This window comes from Lampetra fluviatilis, chromosome 25 (genome assembly GCF_964198595.1).
Source record: "Lampetra fluviatilis chromosome 25, kcLamFluv1.1, whole genome shotgun sequence".
Lineage (NCBI taxonomy): Eukaryota > Metazoa > Chordata > Hyperoartia > Petromyzontiformes > Petromyzontidae > Lampetra > Lampetra fluviatilis.
This window is the reverse complement of record NC_136299.1, coordinates 5,595,599-5,618,299: the sequence shown is the minus strand read 5'-3', so window position 1 is coordinate 5,618,299 and position 22,701 is coordinate 5,595,599. Positions and strand designations below refer to the sequence as shown.

Here is a 22,701-nt window from a genome sequence, read left to right as displayed (position 1 = left end):
CACGGGAAGTGGGTTAAAAAACGACCGAAAGATTTGCACGGTTGTAAGCGTGCAAGCAAGCAAGCAAGTGAACTTAATATAAAGGATATAAAAAGAGCGGGAGGATAGGGTTTCCCCTTTTTTCTGGCAACGGAGTTCCCATGATTAAAGGTCGGTATGATTATAGGACACACGGAGGCTAAGACATCACTGCAACATTTCAGACAACTTGGACAGGAACCCTAGCGCAGAAGGGTTCACAGCTAAGAATGATTAAGAAGTGGCAGCCAAGGAATGCAATGTTATTATTACAACTGGGTTCTAAGCTGTGAGGTGTTGAAGTCCTGGTCACCAAAGACTGCATAACACATTCCTGCGGAGGGAGCTGGTAGGAACGTTGGGTTGCTCGGTCAATGGCCAGGGTCAACGGCGGCGTGGTGTATTCCGCAAATATGGCCGACTGTGAGGGCGGGCACAAGCCGGCGTGAGTAGGTTAAACGTTGAGTTTTATAAGGGCACCACGGGGTGACCAGCCCCTCCCCACCCAGCCCCACCCCTCCCACCCCCCACCCAGCCCCACCCTACCCACCCAGCCCCTCCCCACCCTCCCCTCCCCTCCCACCTCCCACCCCCCACCCACCCAGCCCCACCCCCCCCACCCAGCCCCTCCCCACCCAGCCCCTCTCCACCCTCCCCTCTCCACCCAGCCCCACCCTTCCCATTTTTGGATGCACGATGGACAGACGGACACAATAATCCCCTGTGGGCTGGTGTAACCAGGAGGCTCCTACCAGTATAAACACAATCTTATTATATTTGTGTCTGCCCATAAATTGGCAAAACATAGCTCTGAGCAGTAAACATTGGTGTGACTGTCATGCAACAAAGTCGTGGCAATGTATTGCAAGGTTTTTTAATCCGTTCTTAGATTTATGACCGAATTCTAAGTCGTCTGACAAGACGGTGAAACCACACATTGGAAAAAATTATGGAAAAAAATAACCGACTAAATGTTGGTAAAATCATATTTGTAGTAATATTTGGATTCGTTTACCCAGCAGTCCAGACTTTTAGGAGGGTCCAACCAAGTTTTCACAGTAAAGGGCGGTTGCTCTGAGTATTCCCGACAGAGTGATTTGCAGGTGATGTTTCAGCATTGGCACGTTTAGTCAATACCAAGTTACGTTGTATGCTTTAAGCTTGGGAGAAGAAAACTGCAGAATACCCATGCAGACCAGGGGCAGAACAGACGAACCCCACACAGAAAAGCGCCCAAGTCAGGAATCGAACTCAGGTTTATAGCTACGAGGCACGAGTGTTGCCGGCACACGTCCAGGCAGACGGCAGGCGACAACGCCGCACTATCAGAGCGGAGCGGTCCACCGAAACGTGATCAGGTGCTCGGGGTAGGCCTGCGTATCATTGAAGATGATGAAGATGTCAGGGTGGGCGGTGTTGTCCACCACGCTGTGGAACCGCACAGTGGGGCCACCGTCGGTGACCGGAAGCCGGATGGGTGGCGTGAGCATGTTCTCACGGCCCTGCGCAAAATCGCCGGTGAGGACGCGCGCCAAGTACACGTGCTTGCGGCCCGCGGTATCCGGCGGAGAGTACTGGTCGCGCACCGAGATGCGAGCGCTCGTCGCAAAGTACACGCCCTGGCCATAGAGCGCCGCTGGGGACACGCGCACACATGCATGTGTCACACCGCCATCCGTATCGTCAGTTATTATTATTGTTGTTGTTCCTGCGCTTGTTGAACCAGGAAATCCTCACCCAGTCTCAAGACTATTTGGGGGAGGGGTTGGTGGGGGATGTGGGATGGAGGGACGCTACTGGGCAGTTAGGAGGAAGGTCGCCCTCCCGCAACAGCGGATGGCAGAGGAGCAAAGCTCATAACACCGTGTCGAGCGCTGGGCCGCTCATATGCAGCCAGTTGGTACAGGAGGGGGCACGGGTGGTGCATCTGGCAGTCAACCCATGGTACCTGGGTTTGTCCCATGACCTCCTGTCAGCGAGCCACCGACACATCACGTGGCCTCGGAGTGTACCTGGTCTGGCACAAGCATCGTGGTGGGGGTGTTGTTGTTGTTGGGAGTGGGTTGGAGGGGTGGGGATCGATGGTAACACGTGTACTACACGCTATACACTAAGAAAATTGCAAACACGTACAGCAGACAGAGTTGTTGTTTTACGCAAATGTTAAATACATCGGTAGCGAGCTGGACTTTTCAACTACCCGGGCCAGGATCCACCCGTCACGAGTCTGGCTAGTCGGGGTGGTGTTACTGCACCACACACGGCACTCACCATTTTTCCCACAGAAACTGCGGTTGAAGCCGTGCAAATTGATCTCGGAGCACGCTGCGTCGGCTGTGCCGTGGAACAGGATCCTCTCACAGGGGGGCTGCGAGCACTCGCGCTCAATCTGCTGCTTCTTCAGCAGGAATTGCCGGTAGAGGACGCTGTTGTCCACGCGCTGGATCTGTCAGGCACAACACACGTGCGATGTGTGTGCGCGTGTGTGTCGTCATACACGACGTGCGCATGCTGCAGAGGGTTCTGGCATCATTCTGCATGCCACAATGTCATTGGCAAGCTTCATGCAAGGCAGGTAAGCCTTCGTCAAGCACAGCAGTGATTAATGTGATTGGTTTGGATTTTGGAAGAGTGAAAGGGTTTTCGAAAAGTAATATGCAGTACAGTAGACTTACTCTTGCACCAGTAGAAATCGTTTGAAGCATTTCTAAGTGCGTCTCCACTTGTGAAATACATAACCAACAACGTCTCACATGGCATCATGCTGTTTTCATTTGGAACCTTGCAGCACACAATGCTGCTGCAGTCATTTCATCTCCTGTAATAAACAACCCCACCCTCGCTGCACAAGAGACCCAAGCACCAACGCCACCATCCACACTGCACTAGATCCAAGCACCAACCACACTGACACCACTGCACTTTAAGTAGTCGCATTAATCTGCCACGGAGAGGAACTAGAATTCCAAACAGTGAGAGCCTAATCACTCGTATCAGTGCAAGAAACACGTCGTAAAAACCTCCAATAGAGGGACATCTCCAGAGCTCCTCCAGAACGCGTTGGGTCTACCTCTTCCATGCTGGCCAGATGTCTCGGAAGAGAGCGTACCCACACTTATTCCCTTCCCATGCGACCGGCCGATCGACTACCTTGTGGCGTGCTCATCCCACTGGGTGGACAGGTGGGGGATTTAAAAACATTCCCTATTGGTTTAACTGCCGTGCCGCGAGATTGAACCGTCAACCTCTGGGCCTGCATGTCCAGTGTGCTGACCATCAACCATGTCCGCAGCCAGAACGATAAAACTTTTAAAATTGTCACCTGAAGAATTTCAACGTTCACGTTCTCCAGCGATCCAAGAAACTGATCTTTGACTGTTTTGAACTCCTCGTCGTCGGCGTCCAGATCCACTAGAGCGACGCACTCAGCGGAGGCCAGCGACCCGTGCTCTGTGGCGGAGGCACGCGCATCGAGACGGGAGGCACACACACACGGAGAGCGCCACTGAGCTGGGAGTGCAAGCGTCCCGCCTGTATGCCCGCAGCGCCTATACCCACGCAGCATTGCCCTCTCTACGCAGAAACGGGGACGTTATTGCAGCAGGTGCAATATCAATTCTAGATTTGAAGCTTTCGTGACTGCAAGGATTCATACTCTTAGTTTTTTCGGTAAAGTCACGTAGGTAAAAAATTAAAATTAATGCAAATAAAATATCTTCTTGGTTCTTTCGGTAAAGTCACGTAGAATGGAAATAATAAAATAATAAAAATAAAACATAATAAAATAATTCTCACGACGTTTTGGCCACAACGCAAGCAGTTGTGAGAATTATTTTTATTATGTTTTATTTTTTTTAGTTTTATTATTTCCATTCTACGTGACTTTACCGAAAGAACCAAGAACATGAATCCCTGCAGTCACGAAAGCTTTAAATAGAGAAATAAAATAATAAAAAACACGACGTTTCAGAGGCAACGCAAGTCTCCGTCATCAGGTGGGACCGTCAAACAGGTCCACGTACTCCTCGTCCTCTCTTTTAGCCCCGCCCTCCCCCCTTCCAATACGTCATCATGTGCACCAACAGGGGCTTGCGCACAAACACGTCCACGTCTACGCACTCATCGTGCTCTTTTAGCCCCGCCCCCCCTCCCAATACGTCATCATGTGCACCAACAGGGGCTTGCGCACAAACACGTCCACGTCTACGCACTCATCGTGCTCTCTTTTAGCCCCGCCCCCCCCTCCCAATACGTCATCATGTGCACCAACAGGGGCTTGCGCACAAACACGTCCACGTCTACGCACTCATCGTGCTCTTTTAGCCCCGCCCCCCCCCTCCCAATACGTCATCATGTGCACCAACAGGGGCTTGCGCACAAACACGTCCACGTCTACGCACTCATCGTGCTCTTTTAGCCCCGCCCCCCCCTCCCAATACGTCATCATGTGCACCAACAGGGGCTTGCGCAAAAACACGTCCACGTCTACGCACTCATCGTGCTCTCTTTTAGCCCCGCCCCCCCCTCCCAATACGTCATCATGTGCACCAACAGCTGCTTGCGCACAAACACGTCCACGTCTACGCACTCATCGTGCTCTCTTTTAGCCCCGCCCCCCCCCCTCCCAATACGTTCCATTCATTGGCTACCACATTCTGATAAGATCCCCCCCCCCTTAACTTGTATTTAAGAACTTGCATCTTGGAATCCCTGCCTCACTTGATACAGCAAATCTGCAATATCAATCACAACAATAACGATTGTTTTGGTGTTGTGTATTATAAAGTATTGTGCCAAAGCAGGACCTATATGTAACAGAGGCGGTCCTTGCTAGAGAACATTTGGCAGTTAACGAGCATTGCCTCAAGAAAGTCTGATTGCTGATGAAACCTTTAATGCCAAATTCTGTCCAGATTTGCTTGTATCAAACCAACGCTGCTAAAATTATGTTCTCCCAGAAGGCTGCGTGGCTGATGAGATGTGTAAAACAATTGTTTTTTTTATATGGAGGGACAGATATGGGCAGTCGGTGCACTGCAATATCTGCTTATTTATCCTGTTACCTGTATTTGTCCTCAAGTGCTCCACATGGCTAAATTTGCATTTACCTTTCAGGACGATAAACTCGTTTCCAGTACGGCACTTGTAGTGTTCGCTATGAGACAAACCGTGAGGACCTGTGCCTCTTACCTTGACCGAGATCTCTCCTGATAATCTTCACAGATCTTTCGGATCCTTCCCTCAGCTCCTCCATTTTGCGGAAATCAACGGTGTGCAAGTGACCATTGAAGTGGACCCTGACGCGAGGTTTCTTCTTCTGCCACGCTCTCTCCAAGTAGACGGTGGCGTCGGGGGGGTAGGGCACGGCCACTCCTGGCTCGGGGCCCCACAGCCACTCCACTGAGCGCCCAATCAGATCCCTCTCGGTGGCGTCGAGCTGCTCCTGCACGGCCCTCCCGAGCAGCTCGTTGAGGACGCACAGGGCCTCCGCTGTGAACACCTTGCAGCCGTACAGGCTGAGCCTGCTCCCCTCCACGGTGAGCCGCACCCCGTGCTCGCGCTCCAGAGTGCTTCTCGTCGCCAACGTGAGCTGTTTAAAACATTCGTTTTCCAGTTTTATCTCGTGAAAGTAACCGTCGATATTTTTGACCAAATGATCTTTGATTCGGTCGATGCTGCCGCTTGCGTCGGCACAGATGATGAGCTCAATATTGTCAGAGAAGCTCTGCGGTTGGAGAGAGAGTCGGTCCGTGTCGGCTTTCGTGGACATTTCAATGGCCTTTTCAAATTCACAAGTCATGGGATTTGCTGTTTCTGACACAGAGAGACTGAGCGCCAACTGATAGACATTCTCGTTCTCTCTATCCAGGTTCTGCGTGGAGAGCTGCAATACTTCCTCCAGTAGCTCCTCTTCACTCCGCATCTTCTCCTCCTGTACGAGGGAATTCTGAATGGCCATCTGAATCTGCTCCTCCTCGTTCAGAGTCACATTCGATTGGAAATGTCTGAGTGACAGCTCCTTTGCCCGCTCAAAATCACGCTCCTCTGTGCTGGCATCTACGCCAGCTGATGTGTTTTCCTGATCATCTTGACCTCCGGCTTCCATGAGAGCGAGGTTACCTTCTTCACCGAGTGCTTCTGGTCTGTCAGCCTGTTCTCCGCACACCTCCCCACCGATGCTATTAGGCTGGGCGGATCCCCGTTCAGTCTCCACACTTATTTCCACCGAATCATTGCTGCCGATCATGCTCGTAATCTCAGCCGTTTCACGTTGAGCGCCACCTAGTGAAAACACATTGACATTATCAGATGTTCTGCGCATTACAGGAATCGTGAACAATAATTACTGCTCGATTCAATTCCCTGCAGGGCAAGGCCAAGAATCGCATCTACATTGCACAATAACGTAACAAAACGTCTCCGAGTGGATTCTCTTTTTGTTTTTGCACAGGGGACCCATTCACTGATGGCAACTGTCCCTGTGCTGCACAAGGTGACTCAGCACTACCCTGCGAGTGGCATTAGTCTTCCAGTAGGGGACGATGATTGCTGTGCAATCACGAGTCATTTATGGGTCATTTTTCAAATTTGTACCCTGACCCCGGCACACAACGGCCAACTCTTTTTGAACGACGTCAGGGGACCTCTAACATGCACTGTGAAGCGGACAGCGTGTAGTTAAAAACTCTTGAGACAAACCTGGACCACGGGGCATAGAATATGAACGCCAGTTATCCTGTGTCCCGCGGAGTTCATATTCTAAGTATTGTTTTACCAGTTCAGAAAAACTAGCTCATCAATGCAATCAACCCTGTTTGTTAATGTGTCCCAAAACCCAACCGGATTTTTTTGTCTTTCCCTAATTTAACTCAAAACTATCCTTGTGAGATTCGTTAAAACCTTTTTTAAAAGCACCTCCCTGGTGACCAAGATAAGAGCACTGCACTGCTGTAATCCTTGAACTCTGCGTGAAGAAAACATTGGGAAGACTTCATTGCAGACTTGGAGCTAACTCACTCCTGCTGTAACACCTGATAACTCCTCCAAAACCTCGGTTCCTCAAAACCAACAAAGCACAGACCACAAAAGACGACAGCGAATGTTGTGGCTTCCCACATACTGTCCTGTTCAAATGCACCAATCAACAAGCTTACCAAACCAGTTGTCCAGCAACAACTCTGTTAATAATTATTGCAAGCAGCAGGTCTAACAAGATCGTAACACTGTCGATTAGCACTGTTGGCTACATACGCCGCGAAATAAGTTCAACTACATACATACGAAGTGGCCCAGAGGGCCACCAAGTCCAACAAGGCACAGGGATATGATGGCCTGTATCCTGAGTTCCTAAAGAACCTGAGACTATATAGACAATAATAATGGCACCAATACAAATTACACTAAATCATGATCATTGCAAATGAATCCCATTGCTGCATTCATCCCCTGTACGAACCCAGCAGCAGTGAAGGGAATGCACCATCCTGCATCTGTACGAAGCGTTACCTGCAGGGAGGCTCAACCTGGGAGAGTTGCAGCTCTCCGTGCGCACAAAGCGAGGTGCGGCCTCCTCTCCTCGCGCCCCCGCGCTCGCCTGTCGCGCTGGTGTGCAACAGCTCTCCAGGAGCCGCAAGTTGGACCAGCTGGTGTCTTTGGGCCGGATCTTACAGAGGAATTGCTGCTCTGTCTGGGAGAGCAGCTCCTGGCCAATGTGATGGCACAGCAGGCGGGTGATGCCCGGCCTGGGCACGGAGACGGTGGTGCACAGCACCGAGGAGGGCGACACCAGGCTCTGCAGAATCTCCCGCACATTTCCGCAGCACACCTCCGTCCCATACATCTGTGGAAAGGCATCGATGCCAAGAGAGGACACTTGGGTCAGCAGGGTGGCACAGTGGAAACGCTCGTGCCTCACAGCAACAATCGCCTGGGTTCGATTCTTGATTCGGGCACCTATGTAGATATTCATATTCTTAGGTTTTTTCGGTAAAGTCATGTAGGTAAAAAAAAAAGTAAAATTAAAATAAAATAAAAATCACGACGTTTCGGTGGCAACACAAGCTTCCGTCTTCAGGTGGAACCGTCACAGCACGATAGCTGTATCAAGTGAGAGAAATTCCAAGAACACAGTATTTGTATATATACCGGTTGAGGGTGGGAGGAGCCAAGGTAGGCCCAAAAATAATATTCAGGGCCTACCTTGGCTCCCCCTACGTGACTTTACCGAAAAAAACCTAAGAATATGAATCCTTGCAGTCACGAAAGCTTCAAATCTAGAATTAACACCGATGTAGAGTTGAAATGTCCTCTACTGTGATGCATGGGTTTCCTCCGGCATCTCTGGTTCGTCCCATAGCTAATAATATCATGCAATGTAACTGGCATTGGCAAAACATCCCAAAGCTGAAACAAAACCCCCTGTAAATTTCGCAATTGGGATTACACACAGAACAACATCACCCCCTACTGCAAAATCTTGGCAAGATCTACCTGGGAAAAAGTATTCACTCAGTAAGGCTTTCCTGGGTAAACACGCAGAATAATAACTTAAAACATGGCTTGACAAACTTACACTTGGATATACACCCTCGGTTATAAATTACCTGTTAATTACCATTCATCATTACTGAGGCGGTGTTCATTTACAGTTTACAGCCCTGAGCCAGTGGTGGAAATTCCACATTCTTATGCCGGGGAGCGAGTGTATCCAGAGGAAGGCCACTTTTGATTTCCCTAAAAAGTAGAACTCATCTTATCGACCATTACTTGACCCTGCACCTCCGATCAGCATGGTTGGCTTCGTACGGTGCAAAAAAAGACAAATATGTACGGTGCAAAAAAAAATTCTACATCATGGATCCAGACATACTAAAATGGTATCTCTAGAGAAACAAGATGGTGAACCGGATGTCATTCCTATTCCTATAGAGTGGCATCATCGTAACTGAAGATGTTGAAAGTTCAAAGTTAAACAAAAGAGCACACAATGCAATTGGATCCATTCCGATCTTTATTTAACCAGCAGGTGGAAATGACCCATAAAGACACACGCATGTAAACGTGGTCTTGCTTGCTCACAAGGGCGAAGCAATAGATTTGAAATCACATTGCGGTGAAGTCGATGAATGATAGGAAAAGAATAAAGCTGCCCAACAAAATGCAGGAGACGCAGAACTATTGGGTGAGGAATTATAGAGGCATAAGAAGACACACACATCATCATACATGCAAGCAGCAACAAGAAAATTGATGGTGGCTCTTAGACAGCCATGTGCAGCTGTAAAAGTTTTACAGACCAAATTAACGTCGGCATTTCTACCCAGAAATTAGGCCCCTAAAATGTGAATAATTTCCCATTCATCTGTTAGAAAGGCATGAGCTGACTTTAACGGTCACACATCCACGGGACATCACACGTGCCAATAAATTGTTCACACAAATATAGGGGAACCAAAGTTATTGGATGTTTAGAGGTCAACTAATCGCATCGGGTGGATTTGTGAAATGTTTCCACCAAGTACCAACCAAATAGCATAAACAAGATCCCATAGCAGGCGCATGAGAATTAAATATCAGCATTGTATTTATTGTGAAAAGGAATGTCATTCAGTGGAAACGGTCACATCAAAAGAAGAAAGCTCATAGAAAACAGGTCCCAAATAAAAACAGACATTGTTGAAATAAATATTTCCACGCAACCACAGAATTACAAACGCATTGAGAGAGCAGCACATTCACAAGTCAAGACAGACGTCGGGGATTCGAACGGTGAACCTCTGCAACAAGCGATGAACGCGTTACCACTGTGCCGCATCGCCTCCATCGGCCACGTGGCCAGCCTGGAGCACAATTGCAAAAGAGGCATCTTTGTTATATTCCTGCAAGTACTCAACGATTTCACAATACCTTCAAGCCAATGACGGGAGGCTCCATCACAGGGATGAGTGTTATCTGCTCGCTGATCTGCTGCAGGATGCTCGTGTAATGCTCCTGCAGGAAATCCAGCACGGCTTCCTCCATGGGGAACACGCTCTCCACCACGGCGTGCTCCCGCAGGAACGTTACCACCTTCGCCTGGACACAAGCTTGCAGTTCACGCAGTGCGGTCACCTCCATGTGCCCATCCCCACATTCAAAGTGGACTGGCCCTGCCACCTCAAGGCCCTGCACAAACTCTGACCATTCCTGCGTTGACATGACCGCGGCCTGGTCGGATGGCAAAGGCAATTGGAAACTGTGCACCCTGTCAGAGATGGCTTCCTTCAGGGAGTTGCCGCTTTCTTCCCCAAACGAGCCAATCTGCACGGAGGAATCGGTCACCCTGTAAATGGCATTAATCTTCTCCTCATTACAAACGTTTCCAATATATTTAGACACGTTGCTCTTTTTCAGAAATGCCAATAATTTGGAATCGACTGCCCAAGGTATTTCAATTACTTCACTCAACAGTGTCAACAGGCGACACTTGGCTTCCATAATGTCACTGCGATTTGTGCCGGTTATCTGTATCTCATTTTGCGAAACCTTGATTTTCAGGCCTTCAAATCCATTTTCCATTGAGCCGATGACTTGCTGTAGCAAAGGCGACAAATACGCAAGGCTCGCTTTGAGAACAACGGTCTCCGTGATTTCTGCCGAAGCTGTGCCGCCATCTCTCGGGCCGGCGTTCCCATTGCGCGTGTCCCTCTCGCAGTGCGCTGTGCCGCCACCTCTCGACCGCTCGTCCATTCCCGCTGCAGTGTCGTCCATGCTTTCGTCCGAAGGACCCTCCTCCAGCTGCAGGAAATACGGTTTCACCTCGAGGCGACGATTGTGAAGGGTGTGAGTTTGTCGGAGCACTTGGTCCACCACTGCACGCGAGAATCACACCACAATCATATCCACTCACATTTTAAACCTTCTTTTTGGTTCTTTCGGTAAAGTCACGTAGAAGGGAAATAATAAAATAATAAAAATAAAACATAATAAAATAATTCTCACGACGTTTCGGCCCCAACCTTGCAGTTGTTTCTCTCTCAAGTTTAACAGCAATATCAACTGGTCAGGTGACTCAGGCTTTCGTCCCTTTTTGGGTTGATAAAATAAGTAGCAGTCGATGGGGAAGTTAACTGCGGTTGGCCTATGGATATTTCTCACCCACGCCAATGAAATGGGGAATTTGCACCACCAGCTCTGGGCTGTAAACAAGAGACGATCACCACCTCAATACCCATTTGAGCAGGAAATACATTTGATGTTTAGCCTCCTGAAAGTCTGAAGGCCAGCTGGGCCATATGTCCTGTCAGGAAATTACCCAAAATGTGAGACCTCAAAAGTGCTTCTTCGAACAATTGAACTGCTCTACAATTTTCTTGGTTCTTTCGGTAAAGTCACGTAGAATCTGTCTCCTCGACAGACCTGTTCTCCACCTGAGGACGGATACTTGCGTTGTGGCCGAAACGTCGTGAGAATTATTTTATTATGTTTTATTTTTATTACTTTATTATTTCAATTCTACTTGACTTTACCGAAAGAACCAAGAAGATGAATCCCTGCAGTCACGAAAGCTTTAAATCGAAATTTGGTCTACTACTTTTTAGACTGCTTCAGAGATGAAATGTGCTGTTTATTATGGATTTTGATGTGCTGAGTTCAAATGTGACAATAAACTCAACTGATTGGCTACTGTTCCCAAGATATTAAAGTTTTTACATTTTACGTCTATGTATATTGTGTAGATAGAGTTTTACTCATACATTGTAACCCTCGGACTTTTAATGTGTTTATGGTTGCTTAGCATGATAACAGGTGACCTGTTCGGTTCATGCAACACTTTAAAAAACAGCAAAAGGGTTATATAAATCAAATGTATTATGAAACAAAAGGCAAAAAACTATTATGTATATATAAGTACATAGTTTAGTCCTTATTCAGAGTCTACTCAGCGCTTCCTGGCTTGTCTCTTCTATTCATTAAATGGAGCCCTTCTTGTCACTGTCCAGCAATAGTCTGCAAGCATTGATGGGCTCCATTTGCCCTGATAGCGTTTCTCCATCGTCGCAATGTCCTGGTGACATCGCTCGCCATGCTCACCGCTCACTGCTCCGCAGTTCGCTGGGAAAAACATCGAGATGAGAATCTAGATTTGAAGTTTTTGTGACTTAAAGGATTCATACTTTTTGTTTTTTTTCGGTAAAGTCACGTAGGTTAAAAAAAAAGAAAAACAAACATTTTTTTTTTACCAATATTAATCCTCAAAACTGTGGATGACTGAATATCAAGTCACAAACGAAATGTATACTGGCCGGCAGGGTGATGGTGGTAGTAACACTCGTGCCACACAGCAGGAAGTACCCAGGTTCAATTCCAAACTATGGCGGCCTTCCTGTATGGAGGTTGCATGGTCTCTCCGGTTTTTCATGGGTTTGCTGTGGCTTTTCTGGTTCCTTCCAAAGAAAAAAAAACCACTACAAATTACCCGTGAGATGATTTAAAGCAACATCGCCCCCTACTGTCAAAGCTTGGCAAAAACCCCCCAGAGTCTTTAGGCTTGGTGAGGCTTTCCTGGGTAAACAAGTGTAATAAAACAAGAGAGACTTTGTGCTCTTACTTGACTGAAATAAGACGAGCCTGGTTAAACCGAGCCTGGTTAAACTGCCCGGATTCGAACCAGAGGTCGCAAACGGGTTTTGATTCCTTACCCGTACCCGGCCGCACCAAGGTCGCAAACGGGTACCCATCCGTACCCGGCGGTACCCGTACCCTACCCGTATCCGGCCGGGTACGGGTAGGGTACAGGTATCGGGTACCTGATTGCGACCTCTGGAATGAAGCCATGTTGCGGCCGGGTACGGGTAGCCGGGTATCGGGTAGGGTACGGGTATCGGGTACCCGGTTGCGACCTCTGATTCGAACCCTGGCTTCTTATGGCACGACCTTAGCACTGCTTAGTGCATTACATAACCTGGCGAAGGCCGCATGGTACTGCTGCTTTACTGCTGTGTGGACATTCAGACCTTTCATCTTCTTGGTTCTTTCGGTAAAGTCACGTAGAAGGGAAATAATAAAATAAAAAAAATTAAACATAATAAAATATTATGTTTGATTTTTATTATTTAAAAATAAAACATAATACAATATTATGTTTTTATCTTCTTGGTTCTTTCGGTAAAGTCACGTAGAAGGGAAAGAATAAAATAAATAAAAATAATTATGTTATTTTATTATGCTTTAAAATAATAAAATTATGATATTGTATTGTCATGTTTTATTTTTATTCTTTAAAATTATTAGTATTCAAAATAATATAATTATTTAATAATGCTTTAATTTTATTGTTTTATTATTTCCCTTCTACGTGACTTTACCGAAAGAGCCAAGAAGATGAATCCCTGCAAGCACGAAAGCTTTAAATCGAAATTCAGTTTTTATTTTTATTATTTTATTATTTCCCTTCTACGTGACTTTACCGAAAGAACCAAGAAGATGAATCCCTGCAGTCACAAAAGCTTTAAATCGAAAAAATGTTTTTATGTTTATTATTTCCCTTCTACGTGACTTGACCGAAAGAACCAAGAAGATGAATCCCTGCAGTCACGAAAGCTTTAAATCGAAATCCAGACCTTTGTCGCTGTAGAAGGTGACGACGGCGTGGCCTCCAAGTGGCGACAGAGCCACGTCCTGTACCGCACCGCCGCCGCTCTGCCGGCTCTCAAAGTACAGCATCACCAAGTCCTGGCACACGGTGGGGTCCAGGTTTCCTACCCACAGGCGTGGGGTGACCGGCACCCACTCGGCACGCAGCCGCGCTCCCTCCAGGCAACGCTCCTCGCATCGACGCACGAACAGCTTCAACTCTGATGGGAAATCGAAGTGCGCGCCATTATCAGCGCTTCACGCAGCCGTCCGCCGTAGAAACGAAGCTTTGACATTTCTTGAAATGCAAATATAGTTCACAAATGTTATTCTGTTCCAAGAGCAAAGCACTGTATCCTCTTGGGACAGTCAGAGAGAAACCTGGACAGGCACACTCTTGCTCAGATGCGGAGCTGCATCAGCAACGAACGCATTACCAGACTCACGAAACTATGCTGCCAGTAAAGTCACCTAGAAGGGAAACAATAAAATAATAAAAATATAAAATAAAATTCTCACGTTTCGATTGCAACACAAGCAATCATCATCAGGTGTGACATTTATTTTTACTGTGGTTTTCACACCTGATGATGATTGCTTGTGTTGCAATCGATACGTCGTGATAATTTTATTGTTTTATATTTTTATTATTTTATTGTTTCCCTTCTACGTGACTTTACCGAAACAACCAAGAATATGAATCCCTGCAGTCACGAAAGCTTTAAATCAAAATTTATGCTGCCAGTCTCTACTAAATACGTCACACAGCACGACTGTTACAGGTAGAACACAGTCCATATGAACCAGGCGGTGTACACCGTTGAATTGTTGATGTGTTTGACTGGTGTAACAGGACCCTGCGGGGTGGGCTGGTAGGAACGAATAACCAAAGAATATAAACATAATGTATTATTACACTTATTTAGCCAGGAAAGCCCCACTGAGTCTAAAGGTTTTTGTAGGGTCCTGCCAAGTGTTTGCAGTAGGGGGCGATGTTGCTACACCGAATCGGACAATACGAAGAGAGAGTGTGAGACCTAGTTCTAGGCTTTAGGCCTAGCTGTAGGCGTTAGGCCGCTGTGAGTTAATTTGTAATTTAAATGTTTTAATTATTTATGTAAAAGCTTTGAATGTAAGTGTTTCTATTTAAAACATCAGGGAATGTAACATTGTAAAACATTAACTCCCTTTCACACACGCGGGGGTATGATACGAAGGGAGAGGTTGAGGCCTAGTTCTAGGCTTTAGGCCTAGCCGTAGGCTTTAGGCCGCCGTGAGTTAATTTTACAATTAAATGTTTTTATTATTTATGTAAAAGCTTTAAATTTAAATGTTTCTATTTAAAAGCATCAGGGAATGTAACATTGTTAAACATTAACTCCCTTGCACACACGCGGGGGTACGATACGAAGGGAGAGTGATAGGCGTAGTTCGAGGCTTTAGGCCTAGCTGTAGGCTTTAGGGCGCTGTGAGTAAAATTTGATTTTAAAAGTTTTAATTAAAAGCTATCTCAGAGAATTATAAGGGAATGTTACACTTGTTTAGCCAGGAAAGCCTCATTAATGTAAATGTTTTAATTAAAAGCTATCTGAGGGAATTATAAGGGAATGTTACACTTGTTTAGCCAGGAAAGCGTCACTGAGTCTAAAGGTTTTTGTAGGGTCATGCCAAGTGTTTGCAGTAGGGGGCGATGTTGCTACACGGTCGGACGGACGGTCGGACGGACGATATAATCTATTCTAGGCAGGTCCACTTCGTTCCTACCAGTAAAAACGTAGACTGTGTAAGCTTCAGGTTTGAATGTGTACTCGTGTCGTTACGTGTGTCGTGTGTGCAAACTGACACCCTGGACACGCTTACAAACGGGACGTTCTACTGGAGGGGTTCGCCAGGTGAAATATTTGAATACAAAATACATGCACATGTATTTTGTAGTTGTTGGCAGTTACAAGTAATGCTAGATACCACTGGAGAACACGCGTGGGTTTTAACCAGGTACTTTGTTTTCTCCCACGCGTATAAACACTGATTACTGAAGTTGGCCAAAGATCCCAGTATAGGACCGTAGAACTTGGACAATTGATGGGGCCAGTTCTGGCTGCCTTCCTGCTTGTCGCCCCTGAATCACTCACTCTCCGAGTGAATGAAAACCGCGGGTTAAAAAGTGTACGTCTTTAGTATCATTGTTATTTACAGCTCCGTGTGTGTGTGTGTGTTTTAGGGCACATTGACCGTCGAGGGTGACGTCACGGCCCTCAGGGTCTTGCTTTTATCAGCGACCCACCAAGAGGTGGCGGCCCCTTGTGAAAGTGCACGAGAGCCGAGGTTCTGCCGGCTCCGTAGTGCAGAGCGAAGTCCTCGGCGCTGGCCCCGCTCAGAGCCTCCACGTACAGCTGGAGCACCTCCACCTGCGTCGTCGGCTTCAGGCCCACAAGCAGCACTTTGGTGGGGTCGAGGGGGAGGCACTGTGACACCCGCAGAGGGACGCCACACAGGCTGTGCTCCGTCTGCCTCAACACCGCCCGCATGTCTGCACACGTCACCAGAAAGCGCCACAGCTTAAGCGAGGTTGCTGCTGCTGCTGCTGCAAGACCGGTTGGAGTCGCGGCTGTATTTTGGTATTGTTCTGATTGTTCATCCAGGAAAGCATCACTCTTAAGATTTTTTGAGGAGGGTCCTGCCAAGTTTTCGCCGTCGGGGTCGACATTGCTGTGCGAAATCCCAGTTGAGTCGTTTGAGGGTAAAACTTTTCAGCATGGGATGTTCGTGGACAATGCGAGTTTACATTGCGTGTAATTGAGCTGTGGAAGAAAACCGATGCAGAACAGGGAGGAAAACCCATGCACAACGGGGGGAGAACACACAAACCCCACTAAGATAATCTCTCAAGTCGGGAATCGAATCAAGGAACTTCTTTTTCGAGGCACAAGTGTCAAACTACAGCGCCCGCCCTCCACCCTGCCGCCCATACTGACAAAAACTAACAAATTGTCACGTTCTGTCCACGTGACAATCCTCGCTAATTGGCTGTGTCGGCTGGTGGCGGGTTTAACGACGCATTTATATTCATATTCTTGGATCTTTCGGTAAGGTCACGTAGAAGGAAAATAATACAAATAAAACGTAATAAAATTCTCACGACGTTTCAGCCACAACACAAGCAGCCGTCAAGCTCAGGTGAAGAACAGAGCTGTTAGAGCTGTCGGAAAGACAGCGTCCTAACGAACACTGACACGTTTATAATTTACGCGATCTAACTCCCCCAAAAAAAGACCCCTCCTTGTATTATGAACAAACGACGAGGCGGCATCGTCGTCGTCATCATCGTCGTCGTCGTCATCGTCGTCGTCTTCATCATCGTCTTCATCATCGTCATCATCGTCGTCGTCATCATCGTCGTCGTCGTCGTCATCATCGTCGTCGTCGTCGTCGTCATCATCGTCGTCGTCGTCATCATCATCGTCGTCTTCATCATCGTCCTCATCGCCTTTGTACCTTCCACACTTTTGAAAGTGACTCGTGCCTCTCGATTGGGGGTCACGCTGACGTCGGCCACGGGCCCCCCTCCCGACCGCTTCTTGTTCTCGAAGTACATCGCCAGCAGCTCCGACGACAGCGCGGCGCCCTCCAGCCCCGTCACGGTGACGCTGAGCGCCACGGCGTCCTCGCCGCCACCGTCGTCCTGCCGCAAGTCCACCTCCCCCCCCATGCCCTCGTCCTCGTCCATGCTTCTGCTTCCTCGTCAGCGTGCCAGCAGCAGCGGGGTGAAGGGGGGGGGGTGAGGGGGGGGTGAGAGGGGGGTGAGAGGGGGGGGGCAAAGATCGACAACATGTGGGGTTGTGGCCACTGCTCTCAACCACAACTCACTCGCTCTCATACTCACCACATGGAGTCACTACACTCACACTCACCACTCTCACCACCCTCAGCACTCTCACCACCCTCACACTCACCAAACTCACCACTCTCATACTCACCACCCTCAGCACTCTCACCACCCTCACACTCACCAAACTCAAACTCACCACTCACCACTCTCACCACTGTCACACTCACCACACTCACCACACTCACCACTCTCACACTCACCACTCTCACACTCACCACACTCACCACTCCCACACTCACCACTCCCACACTCACCACTCTCACACTCACCACTCTCACACTCACCACACTCACCACTCTCACACTCACCACTCTCACACTCCCCACTCTCATACTCACCACTCTCACACTCACCACTATCACACTCCCACCCTCACCACACTCACCACTCTCACACTCACCACTCTCACACTCACCACACTCAACCACTCTCACACTCACCACTCTCACACTCACCACTGTCACACTCCCACCCTCACCACACTCACCACTCTCACACTCACCACCCTCACACTCACCACTCTCACACTCACCACCCTCACCACTCCCACACTCACCACTCACCACACTCACCACCCTCAACGCTCGCCTCTCACCACACTCACCACTCACCACCCTCACACTCACTACACTCACCACACTCACCACTCCCACACTCACCACTCACCACACTCACCACTCTCACACTCACCACTCACCACACTCACCACCCTCAACGCTCGCCTCTCACCACTGTCACACTCACCACTCACCACACTCACCACCCTCAACGCTCGCCACTCACCACTGTCACACTCACCACTCACCACACTCACCACCCTCAACGCTCGCCTCTCACCACACTCACCACTCACCACCCTCACACTCACTACACTCACCACTCCCACACTCACCACTCACCACACTCACCACTCTCACACTCACCACTCACCACACTCACCACCCTCAACGCTCGCCTCTCACCACTGTCACACTCACCACTCACCACACTCACCACCCTCAACGCTCGCCTCTCACCACTGTCACACTCACCACTCACCACACTCACCACCCTCAACGCTCGCCACTCACCACACTCACCACTCACCACACTCACCACCCTCAACGCTCGCCACTCACCACCCTCACACTCACCACTCACCACACTCACCACCCTCAACGCTCGCCTCTCACCACACTCACCACTCACCACACTCACCACTCACCACCTTCACACTCACTACACTCACCACTCACCACACTCACCACTCCCACACTCACCACTCTCACACTCACCACTCACCACACTCACCACCCTCAACGCTCGCCTCTCACCACTGTCACACTCACCACTCACCACACTCACCACCCTCAACGCTCGCCACTCACAACTCACCACACTCACCACTCACCACACTCACCACCCTCAACGCTCGCCACTCACCACCCTCACACTCACCACTCACCACACTCACCACCCTCAACGCTCGCCTCTCACCACACTCACCACTCACCACTCACCACACTCACCACTCCCACACTCACCACTCACCACACTCACCACTCTCACACTCGCCACTCACCACACTCACCACCCTCAACGCTCGCCACTCACCACACTCACCACCTTCACACTCACTACACTCACCACTCACCACACTCACCACTCTCACACTCACCACACTCACCACCCTCAACGCTCGCCTCTCACCACTGTCACACTCACCACACTCACCACCCTCAACGCTCGCCACTCACCACACTCACCACTCACCACACTCACCACCCTCAACGCTCGCCACTCACCACACTCACCACCCTCAACGCTCGCCTCTCACCACTGTCACACTCACCACTCACCACACTCACCACCCTCAACGCTCGCCACTCACCACTCACCACACTCACCACTCACCACACTCACCACCCTCAACGCTCGCCACTCACCACCCTCACACTCACCACTCACCACCCTCAACGCTCGCCTCTCACCACACTCACCACTCACCACACTCACCACTCCCACACTCACCACTCACCACACTCACCACTCTCACACTCGCCACTCACCACACTCACCACCCTCAACGCTCGCCACTCACCACACTCACCACCTTCACACTCACTACACTCACCACTCACCACACTCACCACTCTCACACTCACCACACTCACCACCCTCAACGCTCGCCTCTCACCACTGTCACACTCACCACTCACCACACTCACCACCCTCAACGCTCGCCACTCACCACACTCACCACTCACCACACTCACCACCCTCAACGCTCGCCACTCACCACACTCACCACCCTCAACGCTCGCCTCTCACCACACTCACCACTCACCACACTCACCACTCACCACCCTCACACTCACTACACTCACCACTCACCACACTCACCACTCCCACACTCACCACTCACCACACTCACCACTCTCACACTCGCCACTCACCACACTCACCACCCTCACACTCACCACTCACCACTGTCACACTCACCACTCACCACACTCAACGCTCGCCTCTCACCACACTCACCACTCACCACACTCACCACTCTCACACTCACCACTCACCACACTCACCACCCTCAACGCTCGCCTCTCACCACTGTCACACTCACCACTCACCACACTCACCACCCTCAACGCTCGCCACTCACCACACTCACCACTCACCACACTCACCACCCTCAACGCTCACCACTCACCACACTCACCACCCTCACACTCACCACTCCCACCCTCACCACTCACCACACTCACCACCCTCACACTCACCACTCCCACACTCACCACACTCACCACCCTCACCACTCACCACACTCACCACTCACCACACTCACCACCCTCACACTCACCACACTCACCACCCTCACACTCACCACACTCACCACTCTCACACTCACCACCCTCACACTCACCACTCTCACACTCACTACACTCACCACTCACCACCCTCACACTCACCACCCTCACACTCACCACACTCACCACTCACCACCCTCACGCTCACCACTCTCACACTCACCACACTCACCACACTCACCACCCTCACGCTCACCACTCACCACTGCCACACTCACCACTCACCACACTCACCACCCTCACCACCCTCACACTCACCACTCTACCCACTGCCACCATCACCACTCACCACACTCACCACTCACCACCTCAACGCTCGCCTCACCACCACAGCTCCGGCACGCGGAAATTGTCGTCATCCGGGGTTTCCTCTTCTACAAGACGTCACGAGGCGGCGGGATATGTTCGACGCGGTCCCTTGCAACTTCGCGTGATGCCGGCGGCGAATGGGGTGCGGGGGTGAGGCTCAGGGCTCGCAGTAAAGTTGTCACAGCAGGGGAACGCAGACGGTAAGCATCGGTCAGTCAACTCGGTCGACCCGTGGCACCCGCTGGGTCTGTCCCGTGACCTCAGCGTGCACCTAGCCTGGCACAGGCGCCGTGGTGACGTCACCGCCACTTAGGGGCCGTCCATAAATGAGGTCACGCACCTGGGGGGGGGGGGTCAGACATTTGTGACGATGTGTGACGAGGAGGGGGAGGAGTTTGAGAAATGTGACGTCACATCAAAATGCGCAACTTTAAATAAATATCGACAACACGTTCTACTTAATTAAATAGACTTTTTAATAAATGTTTTCTCCTACAACATCAGAGTGCAGCGCCACATTAAATACGCACTACAATGACAATAGTTTAAAGCGATTTGAAGCATGCTTTATTTTCAAAATGGAAATACTGTATGGTTTGGGCGGGGGGGTGCAGAGCTTTGTGACGTCATATTTGAGGGGGGGGGGGGGTCTGACTTTTTGTGACGCCGTGTGACGAGGGGGGGGGGGTCAAAAATCGTCAAAAATCGCGTGACGTCATTTATGGACGGCCCCTTAGTGGAGAATGGCGGTTGTTGTTGGTGCTGTTAGGATAATGTTATGGGGTTCTTGTTAGGGTTATGGGGTAGCAATAGGTCTGGGTCAAGAGTGGGTCCAAAAGGGTGGAGGTCCCGGGGGGGGGTGGGCGGGTCCCAGGGGGGGTCCAGGTCAAGGAGGGGGGCCCGATCCAGGGGGGGGTCCGGGGGGGGGGTCCATGGGGGGGGGGGGGTCCAGGATGGGTATTGTGTGGGGGTTAAGAGTTAGGGTTATAGGTTAGGGCTAGAGGGTGGCTATATGTGCAGTAGGGTCAGGGCTATGGGGTCAGGGCTATAGGGTTGAGTGTGTCTATGGGTGCACTTTTGGGTTTGCACAAGCCACGTGATGCCCTCGCGTGGACAAACGCACAACTACAGCTGCTGCCCTGCAAGGGACAGAATAAGCGAGCAAGAACGACAGCCTCCACATAGCCGCCTCTCCACGTCAACAATGCGAGTGGATCGACTCTCATCTCGTCAGCAGCACGACCTTCCGAGAATGGTCGTTAGATATTAAAATAAATGTTTAAATACGTCCCCACCCTCCGCTGACCTTCGCACCTGATTGACTCACACGTGGTATCGCCGATCCTGTAATCCGCGGCAAACCGCGTCAGTTCGACAATGCACAAATATTTTAACACTTCCAACAGGTCGGCTAATTAAAAAAAAATGTCATATAAACATTCCTGCGGAGGGAGCTGGTAGGAACGTTGGGTTACTCGGTCAATGGCCAGGGTCAACGTCTGCGTGGTGTATTCCGCAAATATGGCCAACTGTGAGGGCGGGCACAAGCCGGCGTGAGTAGGTTAAACGTTGAGTTTTATAAGGGCACCACGGGGTGACCAGCCCCTCCCCACCCAGCCCCACCCCTCCCACCCCCACCCTCCCCACCCAGCCCCTCCCCACCCTCCCCTCCCCACCCAGCCCCTCCCCACCCTCCCCTCTCCACCCAGCCCCACCCCTCCCATTTTTGGAGGCACGACGGACGGACGGATACAATAATCCCCTGTGGGCTGGTGTAACCAGGAGGTTCCTACCAGTATAATGTGCATGCTATATATTTCTGAATGGTATGCCATATATAATGATATACATTCATTGTTATATTATGTAGAAATCACATTATATGTATAGTGCAATCAACGTACTTACGTAGAGTATGGTGCGGAGGGGGTGATAGGGTGGGGGGGCTATGATGCTAAATTAATCACGTTTTATTCATTCTGTACAATGAACACATACACTATGCAAACGAATATATTTACA

At 49.7% G+C, this 22,701-nt stretch overlaps 1 protein-coding gene across 5 annotated transcripts; it reads right to left on the bottom strand.

The window, feature by feature from the left end:
* Nucleotides 1-704: 704 nt before the first annotated feature.
* On the bottom strand, nucleotides 705-20,820 carry PARP10 (poly(ADP-ribose) polymerase family member 10). 5 transcript variants are annotated; one of them, XM_078868042.1, is made up of 10 exons: nucleotides 20,676-20,820; nucleotides 17,128-17,363; nucleotides 15,917-16,162; nucleotides 13,620-13,853; nucleotides 9,925-10,868; nucleotides 7,525-7,858; nucleotides 5,209-6,300; nucleotides 3,341-3,468; nucleotides 2,290-2,464; nucleotides 705-1,654 (listed from the first exon to the last, which is right to left on the bottom strand). In XM_078868042.1, the coding sequence occupies exons 2-10, from the start codon at nucleotides 17,357-17,359 to the stop codon at nucleotides 1,344-1,346; spliced, it is 3,696 nt and encodes a 1,231-aa protein (XP_078724168.1). In that variant the 5' UTR covers nucleotides 17,360-17,363; nucleotides 20,676-20,820; the 3' UTR covers nucleotides 705-1,343. The 5 variants fall into 5 exon arrangements, with proteins under 5 accessions (XP_078724168.1, XP_078724167.1, XP_078724166.1 ...); XM_078868041.1 differs by having other exon boundaries at nucleotides 17,128-17,366; nucleotides 20,669-20,778; XM_078868040.1 differs by having other exon boundaries at nucleotides 20,669-20,778.
* Between the last annotated feature and the right edge of the window lie 1,881 nt (nucleotides 20,821-22,701).